This window comes from Ascaphus truei, chromosome 1 (genome assembly GCF_040206685.1).
Source record: "Ascaphus truei isolate aAscTru1 chromosome 1, aAscTru1.hap1, whole genome shotgun sequence".
Lineage (NCBI taxonomy): Eukaryota > Metazoa > Chordata > Amphibia > Anura > Ascaphidae > Ascaphus > Ascaphus truei.
In genome coordinates this window covers 420,939,238-420,964,526 of record NC_134483.1, presented here as the reverse complement: position 1 = coordinate 420,964,526, position 25,289 = coordinate 420,939,238, and the positions used below count along the sequence as shown (strand labels likewise).

General features: G+C 44.9%; 1 protein-coding gene across 1 annotated transcript in view; it reads right to left on the bottom strand.

Moving 5' to 3' along the window:
- Positions 1 to 25,289, bottom strand: part of SLC7A11 (solute carrier family 7 member 11) — a 271,394-nt gene that overhangs the window by 170,562 nt on the left and 75,543 nt on the right. The window contains exons 4-5 of the mRNA XM_075615257.1: positions 16,835 to 16,960; positions 4,445 to 4,544 (exon numbers count right to left, since the gene is read on the bottom strand). Of these exons, the coding sequence (XP_075471372.1) occupies positions 4,445 to 4,544; positions 16,835 to 16,960 (226 nt within the window). The remainder of the gene's footprint in view (positions 1 to 4,444; positions 4,545 to 16,834; positions 16,961 to 25,289) is intronic.

Sequence of the window (25,289 nt, the reverse complement as noted above, 5' to 3'; positions counted from 1 at the left end):
GAATGTAGCCGGGGCATTCTTCGTCCCAAATGGCATCATCAAAAATTCATAGAGGCCACTTGGAGTAATTAATGCTGACTTCTTCCTAGCCTCCTGGGTCAGAGGGATTTGTCAATACCTTTTGGACAAATCCATGGTAGTCAGATACTTTGCCCCAGTGAGCTCATCTAAGAGCTCATCCATGCGGGGCATGGGATAAGCATCTGACACTGTCTCAGCGTTGAGCTGCCGGTAGTCCACACAGAACCGAGTGGTTCCGTCCTTCTTAGGTACCAGGACTACCTGACAAGCCCAAGTTCTCTGAAATGGTACAATTACCCCTACTCTTCTACTTCCTTCTCTATGCCGCTTTTTACCTCTGCTGATACTTGATAAGCATGCTTATGCAGAAGTGTCTGATCACCTGTAAGCACTGGGTGATCTGTAATATGTGTCCTGCCCGGCTGGTCCGTGAACAGGTCCCTATCTGCTCTAGCATAGCCTTTGCTTGCACTCTTTGCTGTGTACTGAATTGGGACCCCATCTCGACTTGCTCCACTTTTTCCCCCTGCCCATTGGTCGGCAATAGATAGCCAGCCCTGATGCCACACAATATTTAAATTACTCCTTAAGCATATTGATATGATAAGCCCTATTTCTACCTGTCTCTCCATCTAACTGCACAACATAGTTGCACTCATTCACCTTCCTAATAACCAGGTACAGTCCAAACCAGGAAGCCATTCATTTGTTCTGATGAGTGGGCTACAGAACAAGTACTTGCTGTCCTGGGATGAATGTTCTGCTACGGGCATTCTGGTATGCTGAGGCTGTTCACCAAGTCCTCCTCAAGCAATAAAATATGCCTTACACTTTTATTCTGACTAAGTTTTTTGGTAATGAGGGGTAGAATGAGACTCTTTACTTTTATTCCCACTAGCCATATCTCTCACACACTGCAAACCTGACTTAGACTTTTAAATCCTCATAGCCTTATGGGCTATTAAACATTATGAAACAAAATTATTTTCCCCATATTTCTTCTAAGTCCCGAAGTAGAATGAAAAGATACTTAGGTTCATTCCCAGGGCTGTAGCTCACTCCCTTATGAAAAACCAAACATAGTTAGAATGAAAAAATGCTTAGGTTCATTCTCAGGGCTGTATCTCATTTTCTTTCTAAAAAACTGGACATTGGTTTCATAAAAACCCTTGCAACCTCATATATGGTTGGAGTACCCCCCAGAACCTCTAAACTGGTTATGAGGAATAGGGCTTTGAACTGGGGGAACCTTTGTTACTGGGGGGACCCCGGTACCGTTCAGGGGATACTTTACACCCCTATTCCCTGCTTACCTTTCTGGTCTGTGCTGTAGCAGGGAGTCCTAGCGGTGAGTCACAAAAGGGTTTTCAAGGGGAGATTTTGCCGGAACAGTGCGTCTTAATGTATCCGAGAATCCGTCCTTATTCCCGGGTACATTTTTCGAGTATCCCGCAAGTCTGGAACCCCACTACCTAGACACATTCTGACAAAACTTTCTCTGTAAAACCCCTTTGAAGTTCATAGCCATGCAATCTCTGAGAAACAACAGGAGGGGATAGGGAGTGATCACAGGACCATACTAATTGAATAATGTAATTAAATATGTGAAAAAAGGTAATTAAATTGGGGGTGCAAACTGTGAACTGAAAAGTGAATCAGAAAAAGGGGGGGAAGGGAAACACAAAATGATTGTGCCCCTAGAAGAACTCACTAAACTGCACACCACAACGTGTAAAAGTTAACTTTTAATAGATTTACTTAAAACATATATTACCAAAGAGTTGTGTAAAGTGAATTTAAAAATAGATTAAATCAACACTATCAAGCACCCATGTCATCAAATATATGATTATACTACCCCAGTTCACAACCTAATGATGATGGGATATAGAGGACAAAAGATGCTATAAGTCAGGGTATTAACCCCTCTGGGACAACTGTGAGACCAAATGGTATGTCTGTGTATATACAAGTCAGCGAACAATTAAATGAATAAATATTCAATGATCCTGCTACAATTGTTAGCATTGAGCACTTCAGTGATAAATTGTCAGTGTATTGAAGTGCAAATACTATGAGTGGTAAAGCTAACACTCGCAGTGATAATACTAGTGAGTTTACAATATGATAGAACTGACACTCACAGCAATGTTAATGGTGAATTCACAACATAAGCTCTGTGAACACACATATCATGGAGAGCAGGGATAACAAGCTCACTGACTGTGGAGATTAGATTATGTAACCAAATACTGAGGTCTATGCACGATGAACCTGGAGACTGCAAACACTACATTAAAACAGCTCCAAGTAGGTGACTGACAACATTGCGCGTTCAACGCGCGTTTCCCTCAAGCAAAGGAGCTTCTTCCGGGACAAAATCTCTGCTTGCTAGCCCCTCTGGAAAGGTAAAACACACAGAAATTCTTTATTGTCGCACATTCACATATATTGCAGTTACAATAAACAGGTTCAAGTGCTGACACTCTAGTCAGGGTTGGAGAAGCCAGGGTAATCTATAGACACGCCAGGGTCAGGGTTGGAGACGGTAGGGTAGTCGATGTCCAGGCTGGAGTTCGGCAACAGGGGTGTGTGGGAATTCCTCCAATGCCAGAGCAGAGAGACAGAGCTGCAATGATTGCAAGCACAAGTGATCGTGCTGGCAAATCCAAGGGAAGGTCTGTCTGGGAGCTCACCAACTCTGCAAGAGTGAGCTCAAGCCAAAACCAGGAACGGAGTCCTTACATTCAACTAGGAAAGTCTAGTTATTTGCCCCAGACCCCCAGTAAGTGTGCCTTTTTGTATTTCCCTGCATGATTGCCTATTTAAGTGAATAAATGACAATTTATTTAATCGACTCGTTTTGCACAATGTTATGATCCTGATATAAAAGGTATAAATGCCTGGACTCCAGCGACAATATTCTCACATGCCCTTCCACAAATGCCTTTATTTATAGATACACTCCACCCTTGTTGGGATCAGTCGAGACTAATTTTTTTCCTCTTTCCCTAAATTGGTCTACTGAGGGCGGTCAAAGTTTTGCACCAGAGGAGTTGTCGGACCTTCCATTTTTAACTTGTAGTAATAATTCTTGTAGAGTCTTTCTAGGCGAGAAACGTTTACCAATAGATCGAATTGCACACATTTTAGGGGAAATAGTCTCTTCAAATGGGAAACTCATTGCAAGGATTTAACTTCACATACAGTACAAACAATGCAATTGGTGAAAAAAATTCTACAAATCCAGAAAACGAAAATATTTATGTTTGCTATGCCCAGGCCCCACATTGAGGGTCATTTTAAGGCTATACACTCTTCTGCCCCTCCTTACATCTCAGCCCTAGTTTCTCGCTATACACCGACCTGACTCTTGTGTTCTGCTCAAGGATGTCTCCTGTCTACCCCTTTTGTATCTAAAGCCCTCTCCCCCCTTAAACCTTTCTCACTCACTGCCCCACACCTCTAGAATTTCCTTCTCTTCAATATCTGACTGGCAACCTCTCTCTACCTTTAAGACCTATAAAAAAAAACACACCTCTTTAACAAAGCATATGGGTAGCTCTGCTGTCTGATACTATACATTTCGGATGCACTGATCTTGACTCCTTACAGACACAATTATCATAACACCCTCCTACTGTCTCTGTAACTTCTCCCTAATTGCCACTTAGACTGTAATCTCTTTGGGGCAGAGATTCCCTTTCCTATTGGTTCTGTCATGTGTGAAGTGCTTATTCCTATTATGTGTTATATTATTATGTCATGTATATTACTGCTGTGAAGCGCTATGTGCCTGTATGGCACTATATAAATAAAGCTATACATACAAACATAATCCACCCTTTCCTACAGCCACTCTGAACCAATCAGAATGGAGTTAGACAAGGTTATAAGAGCTTACTGCTGCAGATGGCATAAGGAGCTACAGATACATAAATACATAAGAAATTAGTTATTGTAAACTTCTTATTGTTTCGGCGGTAATAGTCATGTAGGTTCAACTCTAGGATGGTATTGGAAGAGAACGCTAAATAACTTTAAACACCAGTAACTGTTTAACTCTTTACCGTCTTTATTTAAAATACTCAAGCAGCATACAAAAATTCCTAGACTTCTTGCCTAGGAAAAATATAGATCTTTAAAACTTTGGGAAAGTTATTAGCTAACAGGAGAGTCTTTTCAGGGAATGCTCTGGCAATCCCTTTAGGATATGCACGGGGAAATAATCTCTATACTTAATCCTATTCAAATGTTGCATCACATCCATCAACATTGAAACTGAATGTGTTACATTTTGCTATGTTATTATTAAACTATTTCATATCTTTGTGTCATTATTCGGAATTGTAAAACATTTTGCTCATACAATGTAAACATTGCCAACGGAACCTGCTTGTCAAAATGAAACAGTTAAACTTACCAGCCTGCATAAGCATACATTCCAGAATAAAAAGCCAGGGGTAACCCCATAACACTGACATCTTTTCCAATAAAGGCATCTTTGAAGTTCTGTGTCTCTCCTGAAACATACATTTTTCAAAGTTAGTTTGTGTTGATGTGAAATATTACTTTTTGTCATCCACTTCTGTTTAAATAGAAACATCTATTTTTATCAAATATAATTTAAGATATAGCTGTCAAATAATGTTAAAAGAGCGGCTGATCTTGCTAATATACCCTGAATTAATCCATAAATGAAGGATACAGAGTATAGAAGCGCTAAATAGCTGTAGAAATATTTGACATCTAATGGGTAGATCCTCAGAAGTCCGTTAAATCTTGCCTATCAACGCAACGTTACCTAAATAGAAAACATGTGTTACCTTTTCTGAGTTTAGCTGGAAAACTCAAAGCTAAATACATGCAAAAACAATGATTGTTAGTGATCTCATTAGCATAGGCTTAACGCCATGTCAAGTTAGCACTGCCTTGTGTTAGCTTTACATAGCATTAAGCTCACTGTCCACGTGGCAGTTCCTATCGCCAACTATCTCTCTTCATCTTCTACTCATCTCCATTATGTCTTTCTCTCTCACTTTGAATCCTGGCTCTCTTTCTTTCTCTCCACAGACTCCCCGGTTCTTCCCCTTGGGGACTTCAGTTGCCACATTGATGACCCCTCTTTCCCTACGGCTTCCTTCTTTCTCTCTCTTACCTCTTCTTTTGGCCTTCAACAGTGGACTGCAGTCAGCACCCACAAGGATGACCACTACCTAGACCTGGTTTTCACTAAAAACTTTTCTTTCTCTGATTTCTCCATTTCCCCCTTTCCTATCTCTGACCATCACCTCATTGTCTCTCTCGCTTATCCCCTTCTCCATGTCCATCTACCCCTTGTTTCTGCAGAAACCTGTGCTCTATTAACCTACCAGCCTTTGATTCCACTTTACGCTCCTCACTACTCTCTCAGTTCTGCCCCAAACCCTAGCAACCTGGTCAGGAACTATAACTCTGCCCTTCCTCCCCACTTTCTCTCTGCCGTCCTCGCCCTTTAAACCCCAGACCCTGGCTAAATTCCCACATGCGCATGCTGCATTCCTCCACTCATTCCTATGAACGCCTCTGGAGGAAATCTCACACTATCGCAGACTTCCTTCAAACAAACCTACTTTTCTTCACTAATAAACACACAAGTCTAACCCACACCAACTCTTCTCTGTCTTTGACTATACTCAAAACACCCTCAGCTGCCTCTTCATCTTCCTCCATCTCACCTCTTTGCTGACATTTTTAAGGAAAAGGTGGAATCCATACGTCAGAACATCACCTCTGTTTCCTCCTCCATATTAAACACCGCTTCCTAACTCTCCTCCTGCCTTCCTTTACTTTTTTTTCGCTGTCTCAGAGGAGGATGTGTCACTTCTGATCTCCTCTTCTCCCTCTACTACTTGCCCTCTTGACCCCACTCCCTCACATCTCCTTAAACCTATTGCTCCTACTATAATCCCTATGCTCACACACATTTTTAACTCCTCCCTCTACTATGGTTCCTTTTCCTCCTCCTTTAAACATGCAAAAGTTATATCAACACTCAAAAACAGAGTGTTTTACCCTACCTGCCATTCTAACTATCGACCTGCCTCCCTCCTGCCTTTTGCCTCTAAACTCCTTGAACATCTTGTGTTCCCTCACTTGCTCCACTTTCTCAACACCAATTCTCTCCTAGATCCTCTACAATCTGGCTTCCACACTGCTCACTTGACTAAAAAAGCCCTCACTAAAATAACTAATGACCTTCATGCTGCCAAAGACAGAGGTCATTACACTCTGCTCATATTACTTGACCTCTCTGCAGCATTTGACACCTTGGACCACCCTCTTCTTCTTCACATTCTCCATACTCTTGAAATTTGTAACAAAGCTCTATCCTACATCTCCACTTACCTCTCCCATCATACTTTCAGTGCTAACACCTCCTCCTCTTCTATCGATCTCTCTGTGGGGGTACCCCAGGGCTCTATCCTGGGACCTCTTCCCTGTTCTCTGTACACACTCTCTCTAGGTGTCCTAATCAAATCTCTTGGTTTTAAATGTCATCTCTACGCTGCCGACACACAAATGTACTTTTCAACCCTGACCTTACACCGGCTGTACAGACCAAAGTTTCTGACTGTCTCTCTGCGATATCATCCTGGATGGCCCTCTGCCGACTTAAACTTAACGTGACAAAAACAGAGCTCCTCAAACTTCCTCCAAAACCTGGCCCTTCTACCTCCTTCCACATTACTGTTGGAAGTACTATCATTCACCCAGTAGTCAAAGCACGCTGCCTAAGGGTCTTTGACTCCTCTCTCACATTCTCCTCTCACATTCAAAACAAATCTAAAACCTGTCGCTTTTTCCTCCGCAATATTACAAAGATACCCCCTTTCCTCTATTGCTCGGCATGCCCTCATTCTCACCCATCTCGATTACTGTAACCTCCTGCTGCCTGGCCTTCCTGCCTCTCACCTGTCTCCCCTACAATCTAAATAAACAAATGGGGTGCTCCACCCAGTGACACTCAATCACATAGGTATAAATCCATGAATATTCCAATGTTGGATAAGGAGTGGGTATATAAATGTAATGACCTATGAGTCACTGTGGGAATAAAGTCCTCCAAGTACTCAGCGATAAGAGTCAAAAATAAAGTCTCTTACCCACTCCTGTGACATCCAAAGTAGGAAGCAGTGGCGTGCCAGCCATGAAGATAAATCCAGGAACAGAAAAACAGCAGCAAATGGTGCACAGCCAGGGAGCCAGGTGGTAAAAATTCAAACGTCCTTTATTTCAGTACATGACTGGATACAATAAAACCCCCATGGGGACACAACCGCATCTCCTACGCGTTTTGGACCTGTATGTCCTTTATCAAGGAGTCTTGATCAAGGACTCCTTGATAAAGGACCTACAGGTCCGAAACGTGTAGGAGGTGCGTTTGTGTCCTCATGGGGGTTTTTATTGTATCCAGTCATATACTGAAATAAAGGACGTTTGAATTTTTACCACCTGGCTCCCTGGCCGTGCGCCATTTGCTGCTGATTTGCTGTCCCCTACAATCTATCCTAAACGCTGCTGCCAGAATCCCTCTACTTTTTCCTAAATTTGTCTCAGCGTATCAAAACCCGCATCTCGCACTCAATTCTCCTCCTCACTTTTAAAGCGTTACAATCTTCTGCCCCCCCCTACATCTCAGCCCTAATTTCTCACTCTGCACCATCCCGACTCTTGTGTTCTGCTCAAGGAAGCCTTCTCTCTACCCCACTTGTATCTAAATCACTCTCCCACCTTAAACCTTTCTCACTGACTGCCCCACACCTCTGAAATTCCCTTACCCTCAATACCCGACTAGCATCCTCTCTACCCACCTTTAAGACCCAGCTTAAGACACACCTGCTTAAAGAAGCATATGAGTAGCACCCTGGCTATTACTATACACATGATGCATAAAGCTCAGCCCCATGCCATTGCACCTACTAGAATGTCCTCCTACTGTCTTTGTACGTGCTTCCTACCTACCAATTAGATTCTAAGCTCTTCAGAGCAGGGACTTTGTGATGGCAGGAGAAAACCAGACTCTTCAAGCCCAGTTTTGGTTACACCTGATCCATGTATAAGGGTTCAAGAGAGATAGGTCTTGGGCCCAGTAACATTGTACCATTCCAAGGTATTGTATGTATTATAAGTATTTTTTGTGTTTTTCCCTTTCCGGGCATGCAATCACACAGGGATATCTGGTGCATGAGTTTTAAGGGGGATTTTGCAGCGAAAGTGGTGTCAGAATGTGCATATACGGTCAGAGACCAGAGTTACCGGTTCCCTGGTAAATGCATCCGACAATCATGCCTGAATAACGGATACATGTATACACATTGCCCCGGCAGTATCTTCCCTTAAAAACGTAACCGCGACTCACCACTAGGGTACCCTGCTTCAGCATAGCTCAGAAAGGTGAATGAGGCACAGGGATGAACAGGTATCCCTGTTGCTGAAGGAATCCCTAGGTTAAGGGGGGTAACCCAGTTAGTGTCAAGGTATCCCAGAGCCTGTATTGGTTTATGGGTGCCCCAACCGAATATGAGGTACCCCAAAATGTATGCTGTAATGAAGTATGACTTATTGTGTTTTAACATTTACTATAATGCTCTATGCAGTCAGCCTGGCCATATGTTTAAGTTGTCAGCTTCAAAAAGGAGATGGAATGTTAAGAGGTGTCAGGTTGCTAATTGGTGGGTGCAGGGTGGAGTACTGGGTCCAGAGAACAGAGATCCCCTTGAGAGGGGAAACTTCTGGTCTGCTGGATGCATTGGCGCCTGCCCAGCGGTAGGCAATTGGCTGGCTAAGAAAAAGATGGTGATCGTAGGTGCTTTTCCTATTGGCCAGAACATATGTCCCACCCACGGGCATCCCGAGATGCTCAACACGCCCCTGCCTCTGACATCATCAGCCAAATGAGCCCTGCTCTGATTGGCTGGTGGGACATGTTCCCATGATCTGAGTGGCTTAAAGGCTCTGTCCATGTTAAAGTATTAGTCTCTAAAAGGGGCTTCTGCAGATCAGTTTTTGGGTCTCTCTCAGTATTTTCAGACTTATAGTCTTGGGACTGGTCCAGTGCAGTGCCAGTAAGGTTTCCAAGGGGCATTGTGATGCCAGGGAATTCCAATCCAAACGGAGGACTGGTTCTGAGGAGTGAAGTTACCCGTTCCAGGCTTATTCCAGCTCCATGGAGTGGACAACGTAAGCCTTTGCTGAAGCAGGCGCCTTGCATGTAGGAAAGCCTAGTTTTTAACCCCCAGGCCCAAAGTAAGTGTGTATATTCTCTGTATTTTGTATTTCTGTATGTTTCCGAGGTCTTATCCAAATAAATCACATTTTATTTCATTGCCTTGTGATCGATCACTTAAATATAAATGGTGTTTAAAGCCCTGGGCTACTGTGACAGACTCCTCTTCTGAAGTGTTACTTTTATGTCTGAAGCACTTATTCCCATGATCTGTTATTTGTAATATTTGTTATTTATATTATCGTCACATGTATACTTCTGTCAGGTCCCTGAATACTTGTTTAATTAAAGTAAAAAAAGAGAGGACAAGAGTGGAAAATAACCTGGTAAATATGATACTTAAGTCATATAGTACCTAACTGCGGTCTTACACTTTTTCAGACCCTGGATGTTAGTAACACTACCTTTATGGTCTGGCTGTCAGTAACACCACCTTTATGGTCTGGCTGTGAGTAACACCACCTTTATGGTCTGGCTGTGAGTAACACCACCTTTATGGTCTGGCTGTGAGTAACACCACCTTTATGGTCTGGCTGTGAGTAACACCACCTTTATGGTCTGGCTGTGAGTAACACCAACTTTATGGTCTGGCTGTGAGTAACACCACCTTTAGCTCTGACCTAGCTAACGTAACATCCGTGCGATAACTTCAATGGAGCTCAGAGGATAAGCGCTGGTAGTGGGAGGACCTCCTTTGCTTATCACTAGCACTAACATTCATTATAGTAACGCCAGGGCTCGTTACAGCTGAAAACTGCACTTAAAACTGCATTAGTGAGCTTTGAAAATCCCTGTTAGCACTTTATATAACGGTAACTGAAGTTAACATATCATTATGTATTTAATGGACTTCTGATGATCTACCCCAAAGGTTTTTTTTTTATAGAAATATTAGAGGGAATATACACCCACATTAAAATTGACATTTAAATAATTTAACAAATGCATATTTTGTTTTCAAATAACTCTTCAAAGCCCTGAGAAGAACAAGGGTGTTTACAACATTAATTAATTACTCCTAAAAATGTGTATCTCTCAGTTCCCTGAGAGGAGCTTTGAGAGAAAATGCATTGGATCAGGTAGATATGCTGCTTGTTTGAGGAGTGACAACTGCCTGGTCTCCTATTCTTCTATTCTTCTTTTCATTAAGAAGGTCAAAGTGATACAGTTACTATATAATGGCAAATTTGAGTCAAATAAAACTGGTACTAATTTGAGGTACAATGAATATATTCAATATCTTTATTCTGCTACTGTGCAGAATATGTCTTACATAGTTGCAAAGTAATTAAGCAATGGCTCTCCAGCATACATAATTGGATTGACAAAACTGACTTTTTAAAAAAACATTTTGCCCAAGATACTATCATTTCTAATAATCCATCAACATTCCAGAACTACATATTTATCCATGTACCACGTATATACAGTTATGTGAAAAAGAACGTACACTCTCTTTGAATTCTATGGTTTTACATATCAGGACATAATAACAATCTGTTCCTTAGCAGGTCTTAATTTAGGTAAATACAACCTCAGATGAACAACAACACATGACATATTACACTGTGTCATGATTTATTTAACAAATCTAAAGCCAAAATAGAGAAGCTATGTGTGAAAATCTAAGTACACCCTTACTGCTTCCATAGGAATTAAGATGCTAAGTAGCAGAGAGGTGCTGCTAATCAAATGCCCTTGATTCATTGATCATCAGCAAGTGTGGCCACCTCTATAAAAGCCGAAGTTTTAGCAGTTTGCTGGTCTGGAACATTCAGGTGTGTGTCAAGGAGGAAAGGAGGAAAGACATCAGCAATGATCTTAGAGAAGCAATTATTGCTGCCCATCAATCTGGGAAGGGTTATAAGGCCATTTCCAAACAATTTAAAGTCCATCATTCTACAGTGATAAATATTATTCAAAAGTGGAAAACATTCAAGACGGTTGCCAATCTTGCCAATCTTCCCAGGAGTGGACGTCCCAGCAAATTCACCCCAAGTTCAGACCATGCAATGCTCAGATACAGTAAATTGCAAAAAAAACAAGAGTTACATCTCAGACTCTACAGGCCTCAGTTAGCATGTTAAATGTTAAAGTTCATGACAGTACAATAAGAAAAAGACTGAACAAGTATGGTTTGTTTGGAAGGGTTGCCAGGAGAAAGCCTCTTCCTTCTAAAAAGAACATGGCAGCACGGTTTAGGTTTGCAAAATTGCATGTGAACAAACCACAAGACTTCTGGAACAATGTCCTTTGGACAAGCAAGACCAAAGTGGAGATGTTTGGCCATAATGCACTGCACCACGATTGGCGAAAACCAAACACAGCATATCAGCACAAACACCTCATACCAACTGTCAAGCACGGTGGTGGAGGGGTGATGATTTGGGCTTGTTTTGCAGCCACAGGACCTGGGAATCTTGCAGTCATTGTGTCGACCATGAACTCCTCTGTATACCAAAGTATTCTAGAGTCAAATGTGAGGCCATCTGTCCGACAGCTAAAGCTTGGCCAAAATTGGGTCATGCAACAGGACAATGATCCCAAGAACACCAGCAAATCTACAACAGAATGGCTGAAAAAGAAAAGAATCAAGGTGTTGCAATGGCCCAGTCAAAGTCCAGACCTCAACCCGATTGAAATGCTTAACCTTAAGAGAGCTGTGTATAAACAAATGCCCACAAACCTCAATGAACTGAAGCAACGTTGTAAAGAAGAGTGGGCCAAAATTCCTCCACAATGATGTGAGAGACTGATAAAGTCATACAGTAAACTATTACTTCAAGTTGTTGCTGCTTAAGGTGGTTCTACAAGCTATTGAATCATAAGGTATACTTAGTTTTTCACACATGGCTTCTTCATTTTGGCTTTATTTTTATTAAATAAATCATGACACGGTGTATGTTACGTGTTGTTGTTCATCTGAGGTTGTATTTATCTAATTTTAAGATCTGCTAAGGAACAGATGATTGTTATTATGTTCTGATATGTAAAACCATAGAATTCAAAGAGGGTGTACTTTATTTTTCACACAACTGTATATATTCCTCCAGCCTGGAATCTGTGGAATTCCTGGACATTAAGATTTCTGTAGATAAGGATGGTCTTATAGAGACAGATATACTCCACAAAAAGACGCCACAAATTCCATCCTACATGCACGTAGTTGTCACTCATTCCACCAAATTAAGGGGATCCCGGTAGGGGAGTTCATGAGACTCAAAAGAAATTGTTCTTCACAGAGCACCTACCAGTCTAGAGCTAATGAAATGACTGCCCGTTTTAAAAATCGTGGATACAGTAATACAACTTTTGGAAGGGGCAGAAGAATTGGGGAGGCGAGGTCAAAAGCATCTCTACTGATTAAAAATAAAATGATCAAGATGTGTCCAACAAAACTATCAGGTTTGCGGCAACCTATGATAGAAACTGGAGTGGGAACAGGACATTTTTACAGAATTACTGGCACCTTTTGAGAACGGATTCAGATCTCAAAAAGATTCTAGTTACAGAGGTTAATATGGTCAGCCGCACGGCTCCCAACCTCTTGGACAAATTAGTTCAAAGTCACTATAATGTTAGCAGACCCACCAATTTCTTGTCCAGAGATACACAGAGTGGCTTCATGGCCTGTAAATCATGCTCAGCATGTAAATATATGCTCAACACATCTGTGTTTACAACTCTACACAGACGATCAAATATACAGTACAATCCGTCCGGCATTAGGCTGTAGATCGAAAGCTGTTGTGTACTATTTGACATGTTCATGACCTATGATATATATAGGCATGACAACACGGGAGCTTCGCTTCCGTGTTCTCATACATATACGCAACATTAGAAATGCAGAGCATGATTTTATTAAAGGCAAGAAACTAACAACTTTGGCACGACATTTTAGAACAACTCATATTTCTGACTGGCCTTTTAAAGGCTTTTGCTGTAGATCATGTTTTCTTGGGGGTGTGTGGGGGGGATGTTGAGAGGGTACTGTTGCAGCATGAGTGCCACTGGATTTTTAAACTCTGCACTCTCCTACCTGGGGGGGAAGGGGGAGCATAATGAGTACACAGGATATGCAATGTTTTTGTGATAATCTCTCAGGCACCTCTCAAATCTCCCCAGGATTACACTTTATTATATTCAGAATTATATCTAATCTAAAATTAGGTAGATGCTGTTGTTTGTGCCATCTTTAGCAGTAGAATGATTGCTAGTACCATTATTAAACTGTGCCTTATGCATTCTGTTTACTTCAGTAGTGCCTCCAGTGTTTTGTGGTAGCTACCTGACCAATTGTTATATTGGTCCTTTATTATTACTGCTGTATCTTTATGCTTGTGTGTAGCTAAATGATATGCTTTGCTTACTCCTGTCATTGTTATTACAGACATTCATTCATCTCTATGGCTGTATGCCTTTTATGAATCTGTCATGATGCTCTGAAACTATCTACTTTACACTTGTACTGTTGACATCATGCGAGTGTCCTGATTGGTTAGCGTCAACAGTGGGAGTGTTTCACATTTGTATGTTCCCCTTGTTTAACACGGCGCACATCAGAATAGCACAGCTGATCAAATGCTGGCTAACATCGGAAGCTAACACATGCGCAGATCCAAGCCTGTCGCAACGCTCATTGGCCAACGTCACAGCCGGTGCGCAATAAATAGATTACACTGACACACGGTTTTCAAGCCCCCGGATGAAGCTAAGGGGTGAAAAGTACATTGGGGTTTGTGTGTGCACTCCCTGATGCCCATCCATGACCCACTGCTGAGCTGATTTTGCAGACTTGGGACAGGTTTTTTTCTGCATCAGGATCTACATCTTTGGTGCATTCATAGCACTTTATATGCACATACATGTACTAAATCTTGACTCTTTGCATCATCATAGCATTTTTAACATCAAAGCTACAATCTCCTACTCCAGGACTTTTTTCATCAAGAATATTTAGTCTAGGAGCATTCTTATTACATTTATTTAGGGGACTCATGCTATACACTCCAGGGAGAGAGTTGTTATTCACATCAAAGGGTTCAAACTATTTGCATGTGTGTGGGCCTAGGGGAAATCTGGCCTAGTGCAGAGGGTCACAGAACCCTGTACACATACCTCCTATCCCTATTCTGTCCCAGCACCGACTGACTCTCCTTTCCCAGTGCACAAAATGTATCTCTCTCCTGCAGGAGTTCCGGCCGCGCGATTGACTCTCTGGCAGCAGGTGGTACTACTGCCCCAAAGAACTATGGGGCTTGTAGTCCCCACGGAGCCTCCATTAAATTGCCGCTGCGTGCGCCAACTCCATTGCGCATGCACAATCCTGCAATTGCCACTGCACACCTTCTGCGATTTTGCGAGCCTCCGCGCGTGCGCCTGCACAACCCAACATGGCGGCACCCTGCAGAGGGAGCTGCTGGCGAGCCCTCACAACAGCCCCCGCAGCAGCAGAAGAAAAGGGGGGAAACAGAAAAAGGCAATCATGCATGAAAAATATTGATTTTGATAATAGTGTACATAAGCAGGGGGTCTCCTGCGCTGAACCGCATTGGTTTCAGCCTCAGGGACCCTTATTTCATGAGATTTGGGCCCTGTTATGAGGTGGCAACATCCCCTGTGTTTTTAAATCTCCCGCATCACGTGACTGGGGGATTTAAATCCTGCACTGGATGATGTAAAAGTGGCAGTGATACTGGTACCCAATGCCCCATACCAGGGCCTGTAACTCGGGAAGCAGGGGGTCCCTGAGGCAGAAATCAAAGCAGTTAAGCTCAGGAGACCCCTATCCAGTAAGGCAATGAAGGGGTTAAGGCACAATAGCAGGTTTATTGGGGGCAATTGCTCTCAATAAACATTGCAATATGTACACCCACCAATACACAACCCACCCAACCCCTATGCCCCCAACAACCCCTATACCCCCCTAAAAAATATAAAAGCATTTTTATATGCACAGGAATGATACTAGAGGCCAGCGGAGTCCCTGTTGGTGGTCCCTGTGGCTGTCTGGGGGTCCTTGGGGTGTTCCCATGGGTATCCGGGGGTACTCTGGTGGACCCTGCAGGTGTCAGTGGGCCTCCAGGTGGTCCACAGGGGTGTCCAGGGGTCCCTGGATGATCCCCATGAGTGTCTGGGTGGCCTTGGGTGGTTCCCACATGTGACTGGGTGTCCTCAGGTGGTTCCTTTGAAATAAATACACCTCCCTCCCCCTAACACATAAAGTACAGTACTGGGCAAGATTACTATTATCCAGATATGAGTAATAGTGCAGTTGTACATTTAAAGTAAAACATTCACCAGCAGAAATAAGTAAATAAAACTTGTGCCTTCCCCTGCCAGCCTGCCACTATGAAGGCCGTCCTCATCACCGTACATGTCCTCCGTTGCCAGAAACAATAAAATAAAAAATACAATTTAATTGCCCCTAACCCCTTAATCACTATAGCTGTTAGTAACCACTATAGTTATTAAGGGGTTAACCCACCATCCCCCACTACCCACCCAAGAGGCCTAACCACCCTGCCCAGGCAACTACACCCACCCTTCACCCATTCATTGGTACAGTGGATACTGTATATATAATATGGGCATGATTTATAACTATAGCAATAAATGGTGATGGTAAAAAAAAACAGACCCAAAATAAAACACATTACATAGAAAATTAAACACATTACAAATGCCAATAAAGCAGTTGTTTTGCACAGTGGGTACATCATGCCCATATAATATGGGCATGATTTAACACTATGGAACTCAATGGTCAACCTACAAAATAAACCACCAAAAATATCCAATGCAATCAAAACAATCACCAAATTAACAACAATAAACAAGTAAACACAACAAAATTATCACCAACCAATTAAGAAAATACCAAATAAACACCAGAATTAACAATTAAAACACCAAAACAAGACCATCAATAAATAAAAGAAAGGTCAAAATAAACACCATCATTCAAAAAAATTTTTTTTTTTAAAAACGCGACACCGCTGACTGATTTTGGTATAATCATGGCCTAAGTCTTACTACAGCTGTATTGTATACTGTATATATATAATGTACCATCATTCAGAAAGGTTGTATTTTCACAGTTTTAAAATGTCTAACTTTAGTGGCATTTTAGAAATGTTCTTGCAACATAGAGTTTTTACTAAAGACATCCATGGACAATAATGTTCAGGTCCTTCTGAATAAAAGCTATAGTCCATTCACTGAAAAAATAGGATTTTATTCTATACAGTATATCTGCCGTAGCAGTCGATCAGGGAGTTTTTGGCAAAATTCTCCATTGAAGTCGATAGGGATTTTTGTTTTAAAACGGCCTGAACGGCTACTTTGGGAGATATAGAATAAACCCCAAAGTCAAATTGGTGTGCAACATTTATTCCTAGTTTAAATGTATTTACCCTATCTTGGGAAAAAAAGTTTTTTTTTTTCAAACATAACTGAGATGATTCCCATGTAAGCATAACATCAAAGATAATAACAGGATACACTGCATATAATAACTCTTACAAAAACTGTAGCTCATACCTTTAGTTAGCTGCATGACTCCAGGAACTATAATTATTAAAATTGCTACAAGCTTGCAAAAGGTCAGAAGAATCTGGATCCGAGCACTCCAGCTGACACTCATACTGTTCAGGACCATTACCACTGCTGTAGAGTAAAGAAAGGAGAATCAATATAGTTATTGCACAAACCCAATATCAACTCATCCCACTATTAATCAGAAGACTTCTAGCACATCGAGTTTGTACTTAAAGTGGCATTACCTCTTGACATTTTTTTTTTTAACCAAGTTCAGTAGTTCTATACCTTTAGGGAAATGTAATTGTCTAAGCTGCTGGTCGATCCTTTCATGGCAAATATCCTGCTTCCCCGGGCACCCAATACTGTATTTCCGACTATGGGCCTCATGCAGAGAGCAGCGCAAAAAGGAATCTCGCCATTTGCCGGCGAAAATGGAGCTTTAAACCGCCGGAAAAGGCAAGTTTAAAAAAAAGCGCCATTTTTTTTTTTTTGCTTGAAATTCGCCGCGCGGCTGGAGAGTTTCTAATCTCTCCAGTTTTTTTTTCTGCCGTATGCAGAGAGCCGCGATCGCCATCTAGTGGCTGTTCGCGCCAAAAAAATGGCGCGATTTTCAACATTTTTCCTCTCCACCAAGCAGCTGGCGCTCCGCAGCCTGTGGAGGGGAAAAAAAAAAACGCGATTTTTTTTCCCCACTAGTTTCAACAGCGCTTATAGCGCTGGTTGAAACTCTCCATATGCAGAAAGGCTTGTAAATGCAGTTGTCTGCCCTTTCTGCATATGGAGAAAAAAACTCTCCAAAAAAGCTACAATTTTTCCCGCTCTCCAATTCTAAATAGCGCTGCTCTCTGCATGAGGCCCTATGTCAAAAGAGGAAGTGCTGTGCTTTACTAAATGGCTGCTACAGCAACCCAAGGAAGCGTAATACATTAAAACTAATTAAAAAGAGCATAAAAAGTGGAATTTTTTAAAAACATAGAAAGTTTTATCTAATACAACACAACTGAACAATAAAAAAATAAAAATATATATATATATTTATATATATATATATAGCAACTGTAAATATTACTGTATGTTCATTTGCATGTCTTAGACAGGTCTGCAACCCTGTCTTTCCCCATTATCGCCCAGCATACAGCGCTTCCACTGCAGCAAGGGACTCTGGGAAATGACATGCAAATGAGCACTCAGTGCCACCTTTTGTCTCAAGCTCGTATTACACAAGCAAATCCTCAAACCAATGCATACTGTTTTAAACACAGCTTTAGACAGAGGCTGGGATGAGATGCAAAGCCATTGAACCCACTCACAGACATGTTTCAACCTTGATGGGTACCATCAGTGTGAGGTTGGTCTTAATGGCACAGCGGGTTTGAGACTAGACTAGGTAATCACCACTATTATTAAGGTTATGGTGGGTAAAAAAAGTGATTACCTAGTCTAGTCTCAAACCCACATAAAGCATTTTGAAGGTACAGGCTGTTTAAAGTAGTTTTTCGACGTCGACATCATGATAAAATAATTCAATTAATAAACATTTTGTAAAGTAATTAAGGCACACTGATGCTTGCCTTGGCAATTGTATTCTCCAGTTATTGTTTGTGGATATTCTACATTAGAGAACATAACAGTTACTAAACAAAACTGAAACAAAGAACATTACTTGACAGCATATTTGCAGGCATGACCATTATTACCACATGAAGCACTCTTACTGGAGTGATCGCTTATTTAAAAAGAAAATTAAATATTGTCTTAAATGAGTTAAAACATTTAACAATATTATTATTAATTAGTAGGATGCTTATTTTACACTTCTTTTTTAATTAATACAATGTGAGATTATGAGTATGTTTGAAAGCCTGCATGCTTCATTACTATTGATGAATCTAAACATAGAGCTTTTCTTGGTGTAGCCCTTTTTCTGAACCCTCCCAAAGGAACTACTGGTCACTGTACAACACCTGCGGCTCCAGGAGATCTGAGCCTCCGCTAGCTGGGAGCCTGGGGTAACACTTATAGCGCAGCGCCTCCACTTACCCAGGATCCCTGTGATGTGAGATTCCCCTGGGCAAGAAATACATACACACACATGTGATGCAACCAACTTTACTGTAATAATGATAATGCACGCCAACCTTATCACTCTATAATGCAATATAACCTTAACGCAGCTATGCCTAACACCCTAATAACTGGTACCGTCCCTATAACGGTAGTGGCTCAGCCACGCTCCTAATGAGTACTGTCTCAGTCCCGCTACCGCGTGCTCCACACCGTGTCCGTGTATGGTAATGTTGGTATAGGCTCAGTTCTTTAGCCACTCGCTCAGTGTTCCTAAAGAGTTTAGCCTAAGGCGGGATCAGCGCCTGTTGACCGGTGTTGGTGCACTTGATGTTACAATATACCTTCCGGTCACGGCAGTGACCGGTACCTCTTCGCAAAGGGTCAGATGAATCAGCGGTCTGCCTCCTGGGTCTCAATGTCCAGCCGTCTGGTCCCAAACGACTCACAAGCAAAACCTGCTCCGCACGCTTGTCCCTTTGTCCCTAGCTGTCTACACAGTAAAGGGCAATGCTTGCTACCACTATGGGCATCCCTGCAGCACAGCAACCTTTGGTGACTTCAGGGAACACTCCTAGGGGCCTACGGGGTAGCCTGTCCTATGCAGGTGGGTCACTGACCCCCTGCACTCACTCTACCTCTCCCTTCACCTCCCGGATCCCCTCTGCCTAACTCAACTTAACACCTGCAGCAAACACACTGCACTCACACTGTACCTGCAGCAAATGCACTGCACTCAACCGGGTACCTGCAGCAAACGTGCTGCACACACACACTGTGCCTACTTGTCAGCGCACACAGCCGTCACACTGACAAGATTTCACACTCCACACACTGCTAAGGGCAGGGTCACTAACCTAGGGGCCGTCCCTCAGTACTTACCCCCTACCCTGGTGGGGATTGGGGCCTGCCTGGGATCTGGGGAACTACCTTACCTGTTGTAGGAGCCACTCGCTCCCTACACTCTTCCTTCCCCTTCCTTCTCCCAGCTCCAACTGCCGTCGCCTAAGCCCGCAAAATGTATCAATGCTCCTCTAGTGAATCCTGGCCTCTCATTGGCCACTTGTGGACACCTGGTGTCTGCCTCTCTAGGCCTCATGGGACTTGTAGTCCCGTGGAGGCTGTCTTTGCATTGGGGCAGCGTGCGCACTTGCCCTACGCATGCGCGAGTCCCTAATGGCCGCCGCAACTTCCTAGCTGTTCCCGTGCATGCACGATCTCGGCGCATGCGCATGCATCAGCAATGGTGGCCCCCGCTAGCCGGGTGCGCCGCCGGGACTCCAGGGACTCGGAGCGCTCCCAGCTCCGGCCCCCACCTTCACGAACAGCCGGAGGATCCGTCGCTGGCTCCGGCGGCACCCGCGACCACTCTGCAATCACAGAGGGGGGTCTCTGGAGGCAAAATAAGACCAGGGCTACATTCTCACCCCCTCGCAGAATCCCAACGACCTTGCTTGGGTAGCAAACATGCAACAGGGGGTTATATAATGAAAAATGCATTGCAAACGATACACCACACACAACATGCATTTGTTCACCGGTACCCAACATAATCACGTGGATACCCGAGGCCAGCTGAGTCTCATAGTGGGGCACCCCTAAATGATTTAGTGAGGGCTTCTCACTTTGACTCCTGTGAGTCTTTTGGATCTCAAGATCGGATGTTACAGTCTCTACCGCCAAACCATCACCTCCCCCTCGCAGAAAAAATAGTATGGGGTTTTTAGTATTGCCCCTTGCCGGATCCTCTGCTTCCGTCTCGCGGGAGACAGGGAGGTTCAGTCTCTTGTACCAGGGAGTCTGTCGTGCGCTTCGGTGTAATACACAGGTGTGGAAGGTTATCAGACATTGGAGTAGGTATGAGGGAGCTAAGCAGGGCCACAGAATTGACCGGTGCAGGGGGATAATAGTGTTACATCACCTGCTCCTCCGGTCTGGGACCCACTCTCCTCGCCTACTCCTGCGTGCCACCGTCAAGAACGTCAGGGAAGTGGAAGAAGTTCGGCGCAACTGCGCATGTCTGAAATGAGGCTCCCGGATATCTCTTCAAAAAACTTTATTGTGCACACACAAGGGCTGCACCAACGTCTCCCCCTCAACGCGTTTCACCCTTACACAGAGGGCTTCGTCTCGGAGACGAAGCCCTCTGTGTAAGGGTGAAACGCGTTGAGGGGGAGACGTTGGTGCAGCCCTTGTGTGTGCACAATAAAGTTTTTTGAAGAGATATCCGGGAGCCTCATTTCAGACATGCGCAGTTGCGCCGAACTTCTTCCACTTCTCTGAGGTTCAGTCTCTTGCTTCGGTCCACCACATGGCGAACGAAGCGCTCCATCGTGCGCATGGAAGAGGCAACAACTACCAGAGCGATCATGGCACAGTCTTTGTCCGCTCCAGCAATACCTTTAACAGTGACATCCTCTGTGGACAGCACAATGTCTACGGGCAGGCCCGTGTCTTGAGAAGGCAAAGCTTGGAGATTCCTCGCGCAGGAGTACGCGTCGCTCCTGGCCGCTGTACCGGATACCTTGATGAGGTCAAATCTGCTCCCTGGTCTGCAGAGATCTTCTAGGGGAGACACCTCCACCAGGACGTGATGACGAGGTGAGCCCATCACCCGGGTGACCCTGCCTTTGGAGCCACCAGGCACCACGATCACCGGGGAGCTCACACCCGACACCCCTGGGGAAGTCAACTCACCCCTGTCATTGTTGGCAGGTACTGATCCCAAGCCTGGGACCGCTGGTACCATTGTGGAAGACTGGACTGGCCACAGTAGGGCACACGGACCCACAGCAGACTCTGTATCTGCCGAGATAGTTGGCTCCGTGACTTGACATGAGTGGTCCACCGGCAGGTGCATCACCACGAGTGGTTGGTCGCTGGAATCACCAAATGAGGATGGGGTATAGACACCTTACCCTGTGATTCCGGAATCTGCGGTTCTGGGCTCTGTGTTTCCTGCTCGAGAACTGGGTCTGGAACCGACATCTGGGGTTCCAACATCTGTCACTCTGCCTTTGGCGGCTCCAGCTCGGGTCCTGAGTCTAGAATGTCCATTTGGGCACACAGGCCCTCCACAACCTCCATAGCTGAGGTAGGTGGACTAGCAGCGGCGTGGGCCTGCAGGGTGGAGATATCAGGCGTCTTTTTCTCCTCGAGTTCCGCCATCAAAGGTTCCTGCTCTAGCACTAGGATGTCCCCTTTGAGAGGGTCTGGAACATTGATTTGGACACACGGGTCCCCTGAGGCCTCTGGAATTAGGCCAGACTGATTACCAGCATAACTCACTTCAATAGAGAGGTCAGGCTCCTCCTCGTCTTCCTCTGGCAGTTCTGTAGTCTGTGGCAGTCTGGGTTTCAGGAACTGCGCCTCACAGTCAGGACACTTGGGCCCTCGGGTCAACTCACCGACGGGGCAATCACATCCGCTCAGGCAGCAGTGCAGGCATCCTTCCCCGTCCACCACTGTTGTCGTGAGCGCTAGGGGTAACGTAGATGACCCGTCCATCCATTCACCAGTCGCATTCCAGTCTGCTATTATACATGGGCACACCACAAGTGGCAAGCCTGCCTTTGGAGCCCGTATGACTCTATACATCTGGGGGTGAAAGTCAGAGCAGGTGGTACCCCCCTTCTGTGTGTGGCGGCCAATCACATCTTTCTCTTCTGGTTCCGGCTCTAGAACCAACTCTGGAATCACGGTTAGAGGGCACGAGCCCTCCGAAACTTCCGGGAGGTAGGTAGCTTGATTACCTGCACTGCCTGATCCAGCCTTGCAGTCGACTGCTTCTTCCTTGGTGGGTTCCAGTGTCTCCCGCAACACTGGCTCTGGAAACTGTACTCCACAGCAGGTACACCTGGGTACCCAAGTCAATTCACCACCTGGGAAATCACAAGTAACACAAGTGTTGTGCAGACACCTTATCCCTTCTATGAACACCTCCTTGTAGTCTAGTAGCAGCAGGTTGGGGTCATAGCTCATACCAGCAGACAGGGTCAATAAACTTTGGATGCACGGACACAACAGATTGGGTACCTTCCCCTCCGCTGATAGCCAGACTCCATACACCTGAGGTTGGGATTCACTGCATCTCACACTTCTATTATGAAGAACAGACTTTGCTGACTGCAGCTCCTCATACACTCACCACTTGTCATGCAGGGGAGGGGCACATCCTATGAAGGAATGGTCCTGGCTCGGCTCTGCGCCACTCAAGTGGTGGGAGCAGGGCTCGGGTTTTCCCGCCAGTCCTGGAGAAATGTTTGCAACATTTTCCCGCACGGGTGAGCAGTCAGCACATGGGCTCTCCTGCCTTGAGGGCTTAACAAACATGGTATACAAAAATAGCACAATTTGAGAAAAAAAATTACAGGGCACCAGAGGTCTGATATCTCTGCAGCGCCTCTAAATGTAGCCCTTTTTCTGAATCCTCCCAAAGGAACTACTGGTCACTGTACAAAACCTGCAGCTCCAGGAGATCTGAGCCTCCGCTAGCTGGGAGCCTGGGGTAACACTTATAGCGCAGCACCTCCACTTACCCAGGATCCCCATGATGTGAGATTCAACTGGGCAAGAAATACATGCACACACATGTGATGCAACCAACTTTACTGTTTTAATGATAATGCACGGCAACCTTATCACTCTATAATGAAATATAACCTTAACGCAGCTATGCCTAACACCCTAATAACTGGTACCATCCCTATAAAGGTAGTGGCTCAGCCACGCTCCTAATGAGTACTGTCTCAGTCCCGCTACCGCATGCTCCACACCGTGTCTGTGTATGGTAATGTTGGTATAGGCTCAGTTCTTTAGCCACTCGCTCAGTGTTCCTAAAGAGTTTAGCCGAAGGCTGGATCAGCGCATGTTGACCGGTGTTGGTGCACTTGATGTTACAATATACCTTCCGGTCACGGCGGTGACCGGTACCTCTTCGCAAAGGGTCAGATGAAATAGGCTGTTCTGCCTCCTGGGTCTCAATGTCCAGCCGTCTGGTCCCAAACAACTCGCCAGCAAAACCTGCTCCGCACGCTTGACCCTTTGTCCCTAGCTGTCTACACAGTAAAGGGTGATGCTCGCTACCACTATGGGCACCCCTGCAGCACAGCAACCTTTGGTGACTTCAGGGAACACTCCTAGGGGCCTACGGGGTAGCCTGTCCTATGCAGGTGGGTCACTGACCCCCTGCACCCACTCTACCTCTCCCTTCACCTCCCGGATCCCCTCTGACTAACTCAACCTAACACCTGCAGCAAACACACTGCACTCACACTGTACCTGCAGCAAATGCACTGCACTCAACCGGGTACCTTCAGCAAACATGCTGCACACACACACTGTGCCTACTTGTCAGCGCACACAGCCCTGACATCCATGACACCGACAAGACTACACACTCCACACACTGCTAAGCTAGGGTCCCTAACCTAGGGGCCGTCCCTCAGTACTTACCCCCTACCCTGGTGGGGATTGGGGCCTGCCTGGGATCTGGGGAACTACCTTACCTGTTGTAGGAGCCACTCGCTCCCTACACTCTTCCTTCCCCTTCCTTCTCCCAGCTCCAACTGCCGTCGCCTAAGCCCGCAAAATGTATCAATGCTCCTCTAGTGAATCCTGGCCTCTCATTGGCCACTTGTGGACACCTGGTGTCTGCCTCTCTAGGCCTCATGGGACTTGTAGTCCCGTGGAGGCTGTCTTTGCATTGGGGCAGCGTGCGCACTTGCCCTACGCATGCGCGAGTCCCTAATGGCCGCCACAACTTCCTAGCTGTTCCCGTGCATGCACGATCTCGGCGCATGCGCATGCATCAGCAATGGTGGCCCCCGCTAGCCGGGTGCGCCGCCGGGACTCCAGGGACTCTGAGCGCTCCCAGCTCCGGCCCCCACCTTCGCGAACAGCCGGAGGGTCCGTCGCTGGCTCCGGCGGCACCCGCGACCACTCTGCAATCACAGAGGGGGGTCTCTGGAGGCAAAATAAGACCAGGGATACATTCTCACCCCCTCGCAGAATCCCAACGACCTTGCTTGGGTAGCAAACATGCAACAGGGGGTTATATAATGAAAAATGCATTGCAAACGATACACCACACACAACATGCATTTGATCACCGGTACCCAACATAATCACGTGGATACCCGAGGCCAGCTGAGTCTCATAGTGGGGCACCCCTAAATGATTTAGTGAGGGCTTCTCACTTTGACTCCTGTGAGTCTTTTGGATCTCAAGATCGGATGTTACAGTCTCTACCGCCAAACCATCACCTCCCCCTCGCAGAAAAAATAGTATGGGGTTTTTAGTATTGCCCCTTGCCGGATCCTCTGCTTCCGTCTCGCGGGAGACAGGGAGGTTCAGTCTCTTGTACCAGGGAGTCCGTCGTGCGCTTCGGTGT